Source organism: Vespula vulgaris, chromosome 3 (assembly GCF_905475345.1).
Source record: "Vespula vulgaris chromosome 3, iyVesVulg1.1, whole genome shotgun sequence".
Classification (NCBI taxonomy): Eukaryota; Metazoa; Arthropoda; class Insecta; order Hymenoptera; family Vespidae; genus Vespula; species Vespula vulgaris.
In genome coordinates, this window is record NC_066588.1 from 9,903,388 (window position 1) to 9,917,500 (window position 14,113).

The following is a 14,113-nucleotide window of genomic DNA, read 5'->3' on the forward strand; positions in this document are numbered from 1 at the left end:
CTAATGGTGTCACGGTGACCGTATGCTAACGCTTATATCCAACGGGGGATCGCGAATTGTGCAAACGGGACACGGCGTCGATCGCGATGTCTTTTCATGATTCTCTCAATCGCTTCTTCCTTCATTCCTGATTTGCGACGTTGAAAAGGAACATCATGACGTGTTACATGCTCAATGTTCTACGATCTATAAATACATTGATTTTGTTTACGATTGTAATTAAATGCTGCTGGAAAAAGCTTCTTAGTTCATGGACTTTTGTTTCTTTCGTTTTAATTGATAATACCGTTCTTATTTATGCTACTCACGTTTTGTTCTAAATGAATTAGCGTATGCTGCTCACATCGCCATTGTAACTCCCCTACTTCTACTTACGTCCGTACGTACGTCCGTACATACGTCCGTAGGTACGTTCGTCGAGATTATTTTTGGTATGCGGTCTAACGAAATCGGGCGAAAGCCATCGTTCTCTTAACGCAATGATATGCGTGTTGGTACTTCAGTGCATTAGCTGTGTCTATGTGATACGTATTAGATAACACGGAAAACCACCGTACATGTTGGCGAACCACGGCAGACGTTCGTGGTTCGACGTGAGTAGTCAGATCTGGTGCAGTTCGATCAATTTTCTAAGCAGGCAATTGGGCTATCGGTATGATAATATGATAAAAAATATTATAGAAATTATTGACACAGACTTGGTACGTCGATGTGTCGCGTTGATTCATAAATAAATGCCGTTATAAAGAAAAAATTTATTACAATGAAACAACAATTGTTTGTGTCATTTTAATCAATTCGATATATAGAAAACTAATCGACGTTTTATAAATGATCTTTTGTAATTAGTTAAGTAAGTTTTATGAATGCAGATTTTTAAACGACTTAAAAAGTAATTTATGATCTTCTGTCCGCTGCTTTGCCAAAACGAAGGTGGGCGTTTAGAAGAACTAGCATTTGCGCGATGATGTAACAGTCCATCGTTAAGGCAAGTAAGTACTTAGGAAAAACTAAGAAAGCAAAGAGATACATATAATTATTGTGATAAAAACATCTATGATTCATACCATTTTCAAGTGTATTCTCTATCTAGTATATTTGTTTGAAAAGAAAGAAATTTTGGAGGTGGTATCGTTGCAAAATTTAATAAAAATTGATTAACGAGTTTCTTCTTCTCTTGTTGATCAGATTGGGTCTTCCACTTTTTGAAAATGAAAAATTTCGTTTCGTTTCCATGGAAATTCATTGGTTTAACTATTTCGAATTAGTAGTGCTATTTTGTTTCCTGGAAAGTTGCCACCTTTTATTCAAACTCCGTCAGCAAAGCACTTCCCCTCTTTTATCTATACATTTTATGTGACTCGAGATTCTTGGCAAGTTTTCGTAGTCTTATCTCTTGTTCAATCTTTCACGTAAAAATCCTGCAATTAACGTTTACACGGAACTTTGTGATGCGTATTCGAATAATCCCATTCTGTTCCTCGGAAAAGCTTAACCAACAAAGTTGATATTACAGAATAGTAAACGGTTAAGTTTAAGTTTAAATTTAAGAGATCGGAATAGAATGATTTGATAAAAGAGTCATATTTAATTTTTACCTTTTATAAAATCATTTATGTATTTTCATGTACCATCCATAATTACAGAAGTCTAGCGATCTTGAAAAAATGCCATAAATTCTTGACTCCATTGCAATTACCAAAATATACATGCTTTGAATAGCAGTAAACATCTTTCAACGTAAACTCACATATTTTTGGCACACTCGAAGACTCCTTCTTATTAAAAACAAGAAATATCTATTTAAGTTAATTATGCTCATTTAAATTTAACTCATACATACTACTCTTTTTCTCTTATCGTTATACCGAAAATAATTTTTTTAAGTAGAGATTATGTGGATCTCCTCTCCCATCTTTAGAACGGCGATTCATAATATATTGATAAATCACATAACGAGAGTTAACCTAGGCAATGAAGCAGACAATTAAGGTCATTCCTGTGCGAGTAACATGCATTTACTACTGCAATTACCTAACGACCTCGTACTTTACATAGACATTATGCATTCTGTATATAATACAAGCGATAATACGCAGTTACATCGATATCAATACTAAAGAACACATCTGGTGTATTTAATTTTGTCTTTGAAGCTGTTGATCGACGTATCAACGAATTTACAAGTCAATTGAAACGCATAAGAAAAACAAGATAGAAAAATGAAGAAAATATATCATACAATGATGTATCATATTTTATCTATATCGGTAAAATTCATGAATGATTTCAGGTGCGGCATAGTTCACCACCGCCACCAGCACCAACATCTGCAGCTACTCGAAAGGAGAGTTCGCCACTTCGTGGTCCTCGAACTCTCCTCCTTAGGCGTAGCGAAAATGGCTTCGGATTCACTCTCCGACATTTTATCGTTTATCCGCCCGAGTCCTGTTGCGTACGTATGAATGAAAAGAAAAAAAAAAAAAAAATCAGAAAGATAATACACTCGTTCGTAAATGTAGAATTGATAAAGTTTCCAATCCTGGCATCCTGCAGATGTTGCCAGGACACGAGCGGACAAGGATCGATGAGCCTATGGACACGATCTTCGTAAAACAGGTACGAATCAATTCGCCAGCAGCAGAAGCAGGTCTTCGTACGGGTGACCGGGTGGTTTCTGTTGACGGAATACCAACACGAGGTGAACAGTACGCCAGTGTAGTGCAACGTATTCAACAAGCGGGTCCTTGGTTGCGTCTACTCGTTGTTTCAAAAGAAGACGATATCTTACAACGGGTGTGAATTCTCTTCAATTCCATAACAATAAATAATTTGTACTCTTTGATAAAAAATAATGTATAATAAATTTTTAATAGTACTTTGGTGAAACGGCACACAATCCTGAGACGAATCAACGTCCACGATTACGTTCTCCAGAGAGGATCTCTCAAAAGCAAAGAAGATCTATCAGCATGATCCCAGGACCATCGCCGAGAACAACGAGGCAATCATGGATTTGCTCGCTTCCAGATTCGGAGAATCAGAATACGACTACCACTTGTAGAGAAAGCGAGGAAGTTGTTTACAAAGAACAACAAGGTAACAAGATGTCACCGTCTATACCAGTGATCACAGCGCAACAAAGAAGACTCCTGCATGAAACGAGTGTTCCTTGTGAACCTATCGAGGATAGAATGCAATCAAGAAAACTACAGCAACAACAACAACAAGCTAGAGAAGCCATGGAATCACCTCCCCAATCATACAGCCGCCCCTCTCCGGATCAAAGGTTCGATTTGTACGATAGAACGCGTCCCGAATCGATTTACTCTAGGTTTGTGCTTTTTATTTCTCTATTTTTGTCTATTTAACTAACAGAGTTTACAGTTAACGTTTTATTTTAGACCGAGTAGCGACCAAATTTACGATCGAATTAAAGATCCTATTTACGAACGCGTTAGATCAGGTGAATCGAGCCAATTTGAGAAAGAACAACAACAGTTAACGATGTTACGTTATCCTATATCCCGCGCGGAACCACAAGTTCCTATTTACCGTCCTGGTAGACGCGTGATAGCGAGACGAGCGAGCGAAGGCAGTGGAGGGACCGGACAAACAAATGAATCAGAAGTTCCAAATTATGGAAGTATAGACGCTCTTAGATCAAACGATCCAAGTTCAAGGTTGAGTATGGATTCTCGAAGAGACTCCTCACCAATCAGTAAGGGTAGTTTGTCCTCGTTCGATTCTAATTCGACCGTTACTGGAAACGAGTGTTCCGATGATTCTGTAATCATGAACAGATTACGTAAGAGTTTCGAACAAAAGGAAGAATTTTTACGCAGACCGAGTCATCCGATCGGATGGAGTGTCGCTGAGGATGCATCGAGATTGCAACAGGGCGGTAGCAACTCAGCTGTTATTCAAAGAGAGTTTTACGCGAGACCGCAAAAACTTCAAAGGCAAATTTGGCCACCCAATGAGCAACAACAAAGGCAACAATCACCTACGAGAAGAGTGGAAAATAAAAGCAATTGTAAATCGGCATTAACAAAACCGTCGAATCAAAACGTCCAAAGGGTGAAGACGGATCTTGATTCTGAATCGGATTATATTAATACCCGAAACGATCAGAATGATGATCGATCGAATCTTGTTGACAGTCAACGTAACATCAGAGATAGATTTTACTCCAGTCTTTATGAGAGTCAATTGGGTAAAGAGAATCATTTCGTTTATCCATCAACTAAAACTAACGATCAAGATAGATATAAGAACACCAGTAAATCTGTTTTCGTCAGCACGTTATCTAGAATACATGAAAATGCGTCAAATTTGGCGACGAATCAGCAACAAACTCAAAATCCTCGGAATGAATCACTTTCGGTGCCATCTTCACCAGGTCCAGATAAAAGAAATAATGACAAATTCCTGGTACCCCCGCAGGGACTACAAATTGTTTCTAGACGAGCGAAACAATTTGAATCTGGTCGACTTCTTAGCGATGATGAAGAGCCAACCAGTGATCGAACTAATTTGTACAAAAGTGAGCTGTCTAGGTTGTCTAACAAACGAAGTGTACCAAATGTTGCTATCATGAAGAGAGAGTTTGAATCGAAAGCAGAATCACAAGAACCAAGAAGAATACCTGCTAATAGAGAGAGCAAGTCGTTAGATTCCGGTGAGTATTATGATATTTCATTATGAATAAATTAATGAATGATGACATGAATTGTTTGTTAGTTCATTTCTTTATTTATTTATCTGTTTAATATGTGAATCTGATTCGATATATTGCTATACAAGTAGTATATATAAATATTGTGGCTTAGGGAGGGGATTGTCCGGAAACAGAATATTTCCTATAGGCAGCAAGTACATCCATTGTGAACCTCCTGTCAACTATAAAGAAATTCAAGGTAGAATAAGACAAACGGTTGAATCAACCAATCGTTTTATTCATGTTTTTTTTTTCTTTTTTTTTTGTATTTCTGTTTTCTTTTTTTTTTTTTTGGATTTATGATGATGATCAAAATGCATTTTGGTTAAACGGCGTCCATATTGTTTCAATGTTCAGTGTATATTAAGAAAAAGTGAAAATTGATAATTCATTAAATATATTGTCTTAAATGACCATCATTAAAATAGAAAGGTCAATTACTTTGGAAAAAAGAGATATTTGATATTTATTCTTTGCTTTATGTTCCTTTTTTTGCAAACTTTATTTCAGTAAAGTCATTTGTCATAATAAACATGAGTGATATTGTAGAAATAAAGTGTGACGTTATTAGTATGTGTGGATGCATGAGTAAAGATAAAATAGGCTTAAAAAAAATAAATAAGAGAATCGATCAGCTTTTATTCATGTAACAAACATTACTTTTACAGGTATACATCGCTTTTTTATTTTTATTCAAAATGTAAATAGTAAAAATATAAATTGTGAAGTTGTGAAAATGTTTATTGTTAACAATTAAAAATTTTACTTTAGGATATGGTCAAGGCTTCGAATATAGCATGAGAAATTCTGAGAAGTTTGTATGCATTGTTCAACAAATTTAATGTAACTAAATCTCCTCCTGAAAGATTTAATAACTTATATATGTTATTAATGTCAAAATGATGAGAAATCATTTGATCTTTTATTTTATTTTTTATTACTTTATAGAAATACCAACAATGGAAATAGAAGCAGTTCATCTTAGGGCACGTAGTAATAGCGCCGAATCTTGGGAAGCTGTAAATGGATCGCGTGGAAATACAAGGCATACATGGCAAACAGAGGAAGAAGAAGAGAAAGGGAACAGAAATGATAACAGTAACGGTGATAATAAAAACCAAAGCTATGCAGAGTTGACTAGAAATCAGCTTAGTTAGTTAATTCACTTTCTTTACTTTCATATGTTTTCCATATATTAATTATTTAAACATATTTGATGAATTGTATTCTTTTATTTTATCATAGCTTCTTGCGATGAAACATCAAACAATGGAGTAATCCTTAGACGACAGAAAAACGCACAGTTAAGTGAGTATTTTTATTGTGTATATTAATAAAATCATGGATTGAGAAAATACAAAGTACGAGACAATAATATTATGTTATAGGTGATGAAGAGCGTGCTATGAGAAGAGTTTCCTATCTGAAAGCTACGTGGAGTGAACGAATGCACGTTGATAGTGATTTAGATCTTAGTGATACTGAACCTGTTCACGTTCTTCGAAGGTAAATATCCGTTTTGTTTTTAATATTTCGATTTTAAATTCTATAAGGAATCTAACAAAAGGGAAATAAAAAACATATAATATTTAATTGATAAATTAATTAGTATGTCAATTGATATTTGATAAAACTAGGTGGACTCAAAATCTGGCTTATGTCACAATTTATCATCTTGTTTATCCATTTTTCTATTTTTGCGAACACGCTTCATCAAGCACATTTTTATCCTCCAAATCACTGTATACAGCTGAAACATGGTGCATGAAATTCACAGACACGAAAACCATTGTTCCTTTGGTGATGCTGTGTCAGGCAGTTATATTTTCTTTTATTTCTCCCTGTGTAAGTACGATTGAGTTTCAGTTATGTTCATATTTCCAGTGCACATAGACGATGGAGACCACCGTTATTTACAAGTGACATAACACCGTTAAGACGAATCTTTGAGGATATGACGCAGTCTACAAATCTTCATCGACATTCTCTTCGGTGAGGGTGTAATCGTTCGTAGAAAGCTTTAAAGGAAGCATCGTATTTTTATTTTCTATTTTCTTTGTTTTTTTTTATTTCTGAGGCTATTTATGATTATTATTTTCGTTGATTATGTATCGAATTGATAAATGAAACAATTTTATTATAATTTTTGCTTTCGTAAATACGTTCGATATTTATTTTAGTAATAAACAAATATATTTTACAGAATAGTTCTATGCAAGTAAAATGATTTTTTATTTTATTTTCTTTATCACAAATTATGATTGCTTTTAACTTATTGTTTTTATTTTATTCATCTGTAATCTTTCCTTATTAGTACTTGGGGGAAACAACGACTATGATCAGAAAGTTTTGAAAAAATCTACAATAAAACGATATTTCTTTTTGATTTTATGAAAATATTCGTTGTAATCCTTGGTTCTTTAGTAAAAATAAGCACAGCATTGCCATTCTCCTTGAATAGTTTGGTCATGTCTATTCGTGAATTTTGTTTTGTTACAGATCATTATGTGTGTACAATGTGTTTTGTAAATCAGTGTCTAGAATATTTGCTTTCTGTAGGACATCTATACTTCAAGGTGACTTAAGAAGATGACTAACATTATTGTATCCAGATCAAATAGCTTTTTTCTATGTAATAACTTTATGTTTGAGTTATTCTATATGTGAGCAATAAAACGTCAGTCACATAATTTTTACAGCTTGAAATTCTGAATGTAGCAGAATATACAGACAGATGTTGGATGACTGCAGAATAAAAACTGTGAATTAATATAAGGCGATTGTTTCCAGTGATGTCATTTATATAATAGACGATATATATGTCAGCAAAGGTTTTGTATTATCAATCATGAATGTGCAAAAATTGTAAGGGTTTTATAATGTGCAAGTGTTTTATTGTATATGTTTAATAACAAGCGCTCTATATATGTACAAATAATATTGTCTCTAATTTGAATTTTCAAGAAAGATCTAATAACATATTTTATTGAATGATCTCATTCAATCAATTCGTAATTATACATAATAATGTTTCATTTATGTACACTTTCAATGACTACGCATACATAACATTTTACATGTTGATTGTCTGTAATTCATAAAAATAAAAATGAATTGAAACGGGATATATTTTTTAATTATTTCAGTAACAGTATCGCAAGTACCACAGATAGTAGCAATGAAGCTCCGAAGGAAGTTGAACCAGTTGAACGAGAAGGCATACTTCACATTAAGTTTACAGTGCTCGATGGCAAGGTAAATGAAAATGTATTACTATTTTATTTGACAATAAATCTAACAAATTATTAAATATATATTCTTTATTTATATATCGCAGCGATCTTCTGATCGTTCCTGGAAGCAAATTTGGGGTGTTCTTCGAGGTCCAATTTTATTCTTTTATAAGGATCGTCACAGTCAGGTAATTAAAAAACTTGAGTTAATCGTAACAAATAATGCTTTAATACTCTGTCTTTACTATTTTATAGAGCCCTTCATCGGTTAACGATACTGAAGGTACTGTACAAAATATTGATGTAAGGTGTTCATTGGTGGATATTGCTGAGGATTATACTAAACGAAAACATGTATTACGAGTGGTAAATCCTACAGCAGAAGTGCTTTTACAAATGGAAGATGCAGCTTCAATGGCTCTTTGGCTAAGATCACTTCATAAGTATGCTGCTACTGAAAAGCCATTGGTAAATTTATTCATTAATATTTTAAGCAATGCTTGGATGGAAGTACAGCATTTACGTGTATTAACACTTCTTGATATAATAGGATATTACATCTAGTACTTCGAAACAACAAGCAGTACCACAAACTCCCGGACCAACTACACCCAGTGTTGCCTCTGTTCAAAATGCTAATCAAAGACTGAGTCCCTTACCCAGCCACAAAGGTATCAAGAAGTTAACATCTTTCAGAAACAGATCACCGACTGGGCAATCGCCAGTGAATAAAACGAGAAAGCCAAGTCAAGTTGTGGAACCTCTTTCATCTCCAAAAACTAAAACTTGGAAAGGTAGGGTAGCTAAACAATTTAGAAGAATGCATGGTCAAGCTGGTTCACCATCATCACCTACTGCACAATTGCCACCTGAAGGAGCTACATTTAAAGTTCCTCTTGAACTTTGTCCATCGGTAAGAATATTTGTTTATAGTCAAATAAAATTTCATTCTATTTAACTATTCTTTCGTTACAGTCTTCCTTTTCGGAATTTGTACCTCTTATAGTTGAAATGTGCACTAGTATAGTGGAGGCACGTGGTCTTGAAGTTGTTGGAATATATAGAGTGCCAGGAAATACTGCTGCCATTTCTCAACTTACTGAAAGTGTAAATAAAGGATTTGAGAACATTAATCTTCAGGTACGTCTTAATATTGCAATTTAGAATATAATACAAAGATAAATTAAATCGTTACATGTTCGCAAATTGCTAATTGTTTTCATAGGACCCGAGATGGAGCGATGTGAATGTGATATCTTCTTTACTCAAGTCTTTCTTCCGACATTTACCAGATTCACTATTAACTGCAGAATTATATCCCATGTTCATTGACGCAGATAAAATTGAAGATCCACAAAGGAGAATGGCAACTATAAGGAAATTACTAAGAGATCTTCCAGAACATCATTTTGAAACACTCAAATACTTAATGTTGCACTTAAAGAAAATTGTAGAGCACAGTGAAGTTAATAAGATGGAAGCTAAAAATTTAGCTATTGTTTTCGGACCCACATTGGTACGCGCGAGTGGTTCAAGAGATAATATGGTTACGATGGTCACTGACATGTCTCACCAATGTAAAATAGTCGAGAGCTTATTAAATAATGTGAGTATAAAGTATTTAATCATTTTCAAATTAATTGAATACCATCTTTCTTAATAGAAGTTTACGATAAATGCATAAATATTTAATTATGATTTTTAGGTTGATTGGTTCTTCTCAGATGAAGATCTTGATGATTTAAGTAGACTTAGCGTAAATTTAAGTCTTCCAGCTGATGGTTGTGAGGTTGAACCAACATCTAATACAAATCATAATCTTCTTTTAAATAATATACAAAAAGTCGAAGGTATATCAATGGATTAACGACTTTTTCATCGAACAAAATATTTTAATTAGTCTTAATAGTACAATTAGATATGTGTGAATTTTTATTGCTCATTTTAATTATTTAAATTTATTTTATGTAAAATATTAGAAAATCATTTATAAATTACGCAATTATTATTTTTTGCTAATTGCGATGCTTTTATTTATTTTTCTTTGTTTAATATGCTATTATTTATTTTGCTTGCTTTTTTTTATTTTGATAAAACAGGCATGCGTGAAATGGTATCAGCAAAGGACATTGTATCTTCAATCATATCTGCAGCTAACCGAAAAATTCAAAGAAGACGGAAAGGCCAGGACGAAGCAGAAAATGAAGAACACGATGAAGAGAAGGTTCATGTTATATGTAGAATATTGATCTAATTTATAATTCCTTCAATTTATATTGATACATATAATTATATTTATTAATTAATTAAATAGGTTAAAGTGAAGCACGAATCGGAAAGTTCACCGACGATTCGACAAAGCATGGCACTTAATGAACGTCAATGTTCTGTCAGTGAAATTGTATTGATGCATGAAAACAAAAGTCACCTCAATCATTCTAATAATTCTTCCGAGCCGGCTGATCGATCTTCAGCAACGAATAATAGTAGCCCAGTAAGTGCTTCGTCTTCTAGTCGATCCAAATATTCGAATCAACTTGTGCCTACTGTCTCTTCGAGTTCCGAATCTTCGAGGCCTTTAAGCGAGGCTGGTTTGAGTTGCGTGGATACAAATTCGATGACATCAAACGCATCCAATGAGACTAAACAGAGTAATGACGAGGTAGCTATAAGAACGTATGCCGGTCTGAGTGCAACAACACAAGAAAGAATACGAAGGTTTGAACAGGAGACAAAGGCTATGTTGCAGAGAGATCAGCATCGGCAGAAACGCGAAGCAGAGAAGCGAGAAGAGGAAAGACGAAGAATAGAAAAGGAATGGCAATTGGCAAAACGAGAAATGGAAAATGATGATCTTTTAGATACTATAGTAGACAGTACGGTGATTCCTAATTTTCTATCCGAACGTCTCTCCAATATGAATCAGAGGTTGGCAGAAAAATCATTAGCGGATCTCCCTGAGAAACATGTTCGATCAAGATCAACAACAAGAATTACTCCGTTATCAATAGCTGTACAACAACAACCTACGGCTCGACAGAAAGCACAAGCTACTAATCAACTTAGTAATGTATTAGGCGAGAAGATAAATAATGGTGTTATCAAAAAGTTTAAAACAGATAAAGAGGTAATGCATTTTCTTTTGTCATTTCGTGTAGTTTCATTATATGTGTTACATTTAATAAAATTATTAACAATGAAAATCATGAAAATATCTTTTTTCTTTTTTTTTTTTTAGCCGTCTTTAGAATCTATTTGCCTACCGCCTATTCGTTACGGCAGTTTGGATTCGTTGCACGAAGTACACACGCTCCCTCATTCTTCACCTTCGCCATCGCAACAACGAAGAGGAATTTCTGGAGATATCTCGGACGATGGTTAGTATTAAATTGTCTGTATATTTGTTTTTTTTTTTCTTATGACTTTGTTCGATTTATCGCGGATCTGGTTTTTCTTTAGCATATTTGATTTTTGGCACATTTAATCAGGATATCCTAAATCTATCGAATGTACACATCTAAGTTCAAAAAATTTTTAGCAATATAAACGTACACATTAATGATATATAATAATGTATTAAGATAAGGTTCTAGATTGATGACAAAAGTGTAATAATAATGTGAGTATAATGATAATGTAATAACGTATTTATAAATTCTTATAATCTTAACCGAAAGTATTATAAAATCTTGTTAAATACGTGTCACGATGTAATTAACGAACTGTGAGGAATATAGTTTTACGTGAAGATTGTTTTAATAAGGCAGGAAATTCGATATCAGTAAATTATCCCGTGTATTTTAATATGATAGAACTGTTATATATAGTAATTTTTATTCTGCATAAAATGGAAAATTCTTAAGATCATTTACTCAGCTATTATAGTCATGAATTGTAAGTAAATATGACGCGAACAATAGTTGAATAATACGCGCTTTCGTTTATCTGTCAATTTATTCTCTTTCTGTATTTTTCTCTTTGTAATGTCGCTTCTGATGGTCGGTGAGTGTAGCCGGATCATGTTTTCTACACTGGACTCAGAAGATTCTCACTATTAACAAAAAGCTTTCTAGGTACTTTTATCTTCTTCTTCACGTTCTTATAAAGTAACCTTTTTTAAACAGACGAAAATTATCTAAGTATATCTAAGTATATCTAAGTTTTTGATCTCGAACACATTTATTTTCCTCTTCTATTATTATTATTATTATTGTTATTATCATCATCATCGTCGTCATCATCATCATCATTGTTGTTGTTGTTGTTGTTCTTATCATCATCATCATCATCATCATCATCATCATCATCATCATCATCATCATCATCATCATCATCATCATCATCATCATCTTCTTCATCATCTTTATCATCATCATCTTCATCATCTTCATCATCTTCATCATCTTTATCATCATCATCTTCATCATCTTCATCATCTTCATCATCTTTATCATCATCATCATCTTCATCATCATCATCATCATCATCATCATCATCATCATCATCATCATCATCATCATCATCATCATCATCATCATCATCATCATCATCATCATCATCATCATCATCATCATCATCATCATCATCATCATCATCATCATTATTATCTAATAATTATTCAATTACAGTAACGAGAGTTAGAAATCGCTTTGTTACAGCAATGTTACGATACGTAGCATGTCATCGAAGCATGATGTTATAAATTGTTTTCTTACAACTTTTTTACTCATAATCTTACATAACGTACAAAGATAATTTTATGATCGACTCATTAACAACTAGGATAAAATGTTTGGGGATAATGTTGTTAGTAGATATAATCACGCACGCGCAAGTATACTAGGTTTTTGATAAGTGTGATAAATTTAATACAATAATTTGATTTGTATTTAATATTTGCAATCGCAATAATGGCGGTATAAGAATATTTTATTTAAAAAAAAATATACGATAGAGTTCATATAATATGTAACACAACTAATAGTTTATTTATCAAATTACGTATAGTTGTAAAGTTAGAGGAGTCGTAGTTTACTCCGTTCTATTTTGCGTACAGTACACACTAACAAAAACTCACGTTAATGGATTAGTATATAAACCTGCATGCAGGTCTAGAGATGTTATTTTAAATCAATATTCATCGATAATACAAATATATATTATATATATATATTTATATATATATAATATATATTTGTCTTACATATTTATATAAGTATATATATATATGTATATATATATATAAGTTATATATATTATATATATATATACTTATATAAATATAGATATAGATATATAGATATTTCGAAATTTCAAAATCGTTGAACATTTTGTATGCTTTTCGAAGCAACAGTATCGAAGTACGTCGTTTGCTGCCTGCCTGCTTGTTTGCCTGGCTGCTTACACGCCTGTGCTCTTATTTTGTCAAGTTCCTGCCTTTTCTACCTATCCGCCTCAGTCTAATCTATTATCGGATCTAGTACGGTCTATTATCGGATTATTATACGTTTGAAAAATAAACGTGATTGTTGAAATGGGAAAATTTAATCTTTCGAACTCTATCGATAGTAGAAAAGACAACGAACGAGTTGGAGAGAATATATATCTGATTTCAATAATTCTATTTTACGTGGAGAGACGATTAAAAATTAAAAATTAAAAGTAAACAAAAAGAAAAAAGACGTATCGGCTTGACTCAGACCGAGGCGGAAGGGTCTAACTGCAAAAAAAAAAAGATAAAAGATATGAGATGAGAAGATAAAGAGATTTATCGCGCCTGTCGCAGCCATTCCTTCTTCGCATTCGGTTCCGATTATGACAAATCCGAATACGTTGAACATACGTAGGCATACAGCAAGTCCGGGTTTTTGGTGCTACATATCGTCCCACCTACACGGTACCACAGGGTCCAGTGGCACCACCGCGAAAACATCGGCCTCATCATCGTCTGATCCAGCATCAACAAGCTTTAACAGTACCAGATCAGCATATGGATCATCAATCTCAGGAACAGCAACAGCAACAACAACAACAGCAGCAGCAGCAGCAACAACAACAGTGCCAACAACAAACTCAAGAGCAACAACCCAGACAACCCAGTCCTATCTACCGAAACACCTTTCAGAGGTGCCAAGAGGGTCAGGCTCAGGACCCGATGGGC

The 14,113-nt window shown here is 33.7% G+C and overlaps 1 protein-coding gene across 13 annotated transcripts in view; it reads left to right on the forward strand.

Moving 5' to 3' along the window:
* The window catches only part of LOC127062360 (uncharacterized), a 31,996-nt gene that overhangs the window by 10,183 nt on the left and 7,700 nt on the right, over positions 1-14,113 (forward strand). For 3 of the 13 annotated variants that reach the window (XM_050990392.1, XM_050990394.1, XM_050990393.1), the window contains exons 3-23: positions 2,294-2,455; positions 2,557-2,796; positions 2,877-3,334; positions 3,405-4,681; positions 4,833-4,919; positions 5,669-5,872; positions 5,966-6,028; positions 6,109-6,226; positions 6,605-6,712; positions 7,867-7,975; positions 8,058-8,141; positions 8,209-8,421; positions 8,504-8,866; positions 8,929-9,093; positions 9,179-9,559; positions 9,659-9,803; positions 10,053-10,177; positions 10,268-11,080; positions 11,192-11,330; positions 11,966-12,026; positions 13,800-14,113. The exon at positions 13,800-14,113 is cut by the window's right edge and continues 30 nt beyond it. In XM_050990392.1, the coding sequence (XP_050846349.1) occupies positions 2,294-2,455; positions 2,557-2,796; positions 2,877-3,334; positions 3,405-4,681; positions 4,833-4,919; positions 5,669-5,872; positions 5,966-6,028; positions 6,109-6,226; positions 6,605-6,712; positions 7,867-7,975; positions 8,058-8,141; positions 8,209-8,421; positions 8,504-8,866; positions 8,929-9,093; positions 9,179-9,559; positions 9,659-9,803; positions 10,053-10,177; positions 10,268-11,080; positions 11,192-11,330; positions 11,966-12,026; positions 13,800-14,113 (5,629 nt within the window). Of the gene's footprint in view, positions 1-933; positions 993-2,293; positions 2,456-2,522; positions 2,797-2,876; positions 3,335-3,404; positions 4,682-4,832; positions 4,920-5,668; positions 5,873-5,965; positions 6,029-6,108; positions 6,227-6,604; positions 6,713-7,866; positions 7,976-8,057; positions 8,142-8,208; positions 8,422-8,503; positions 8,867-8,928; positions 9,094-9,178; positions 9,560-9,658; positions 9,804-10,052; positions 10,178-10,267; positions 11,081-11,191; positions 11,331-11,965; positions 12,027-13,799 lie in introns of all 13 variants that reach the window. The other 10 variants (XM_050990386.1, XM_050990395.1, XM_050990389.1 and 7 more) reach the window with 9 other exon arrangements.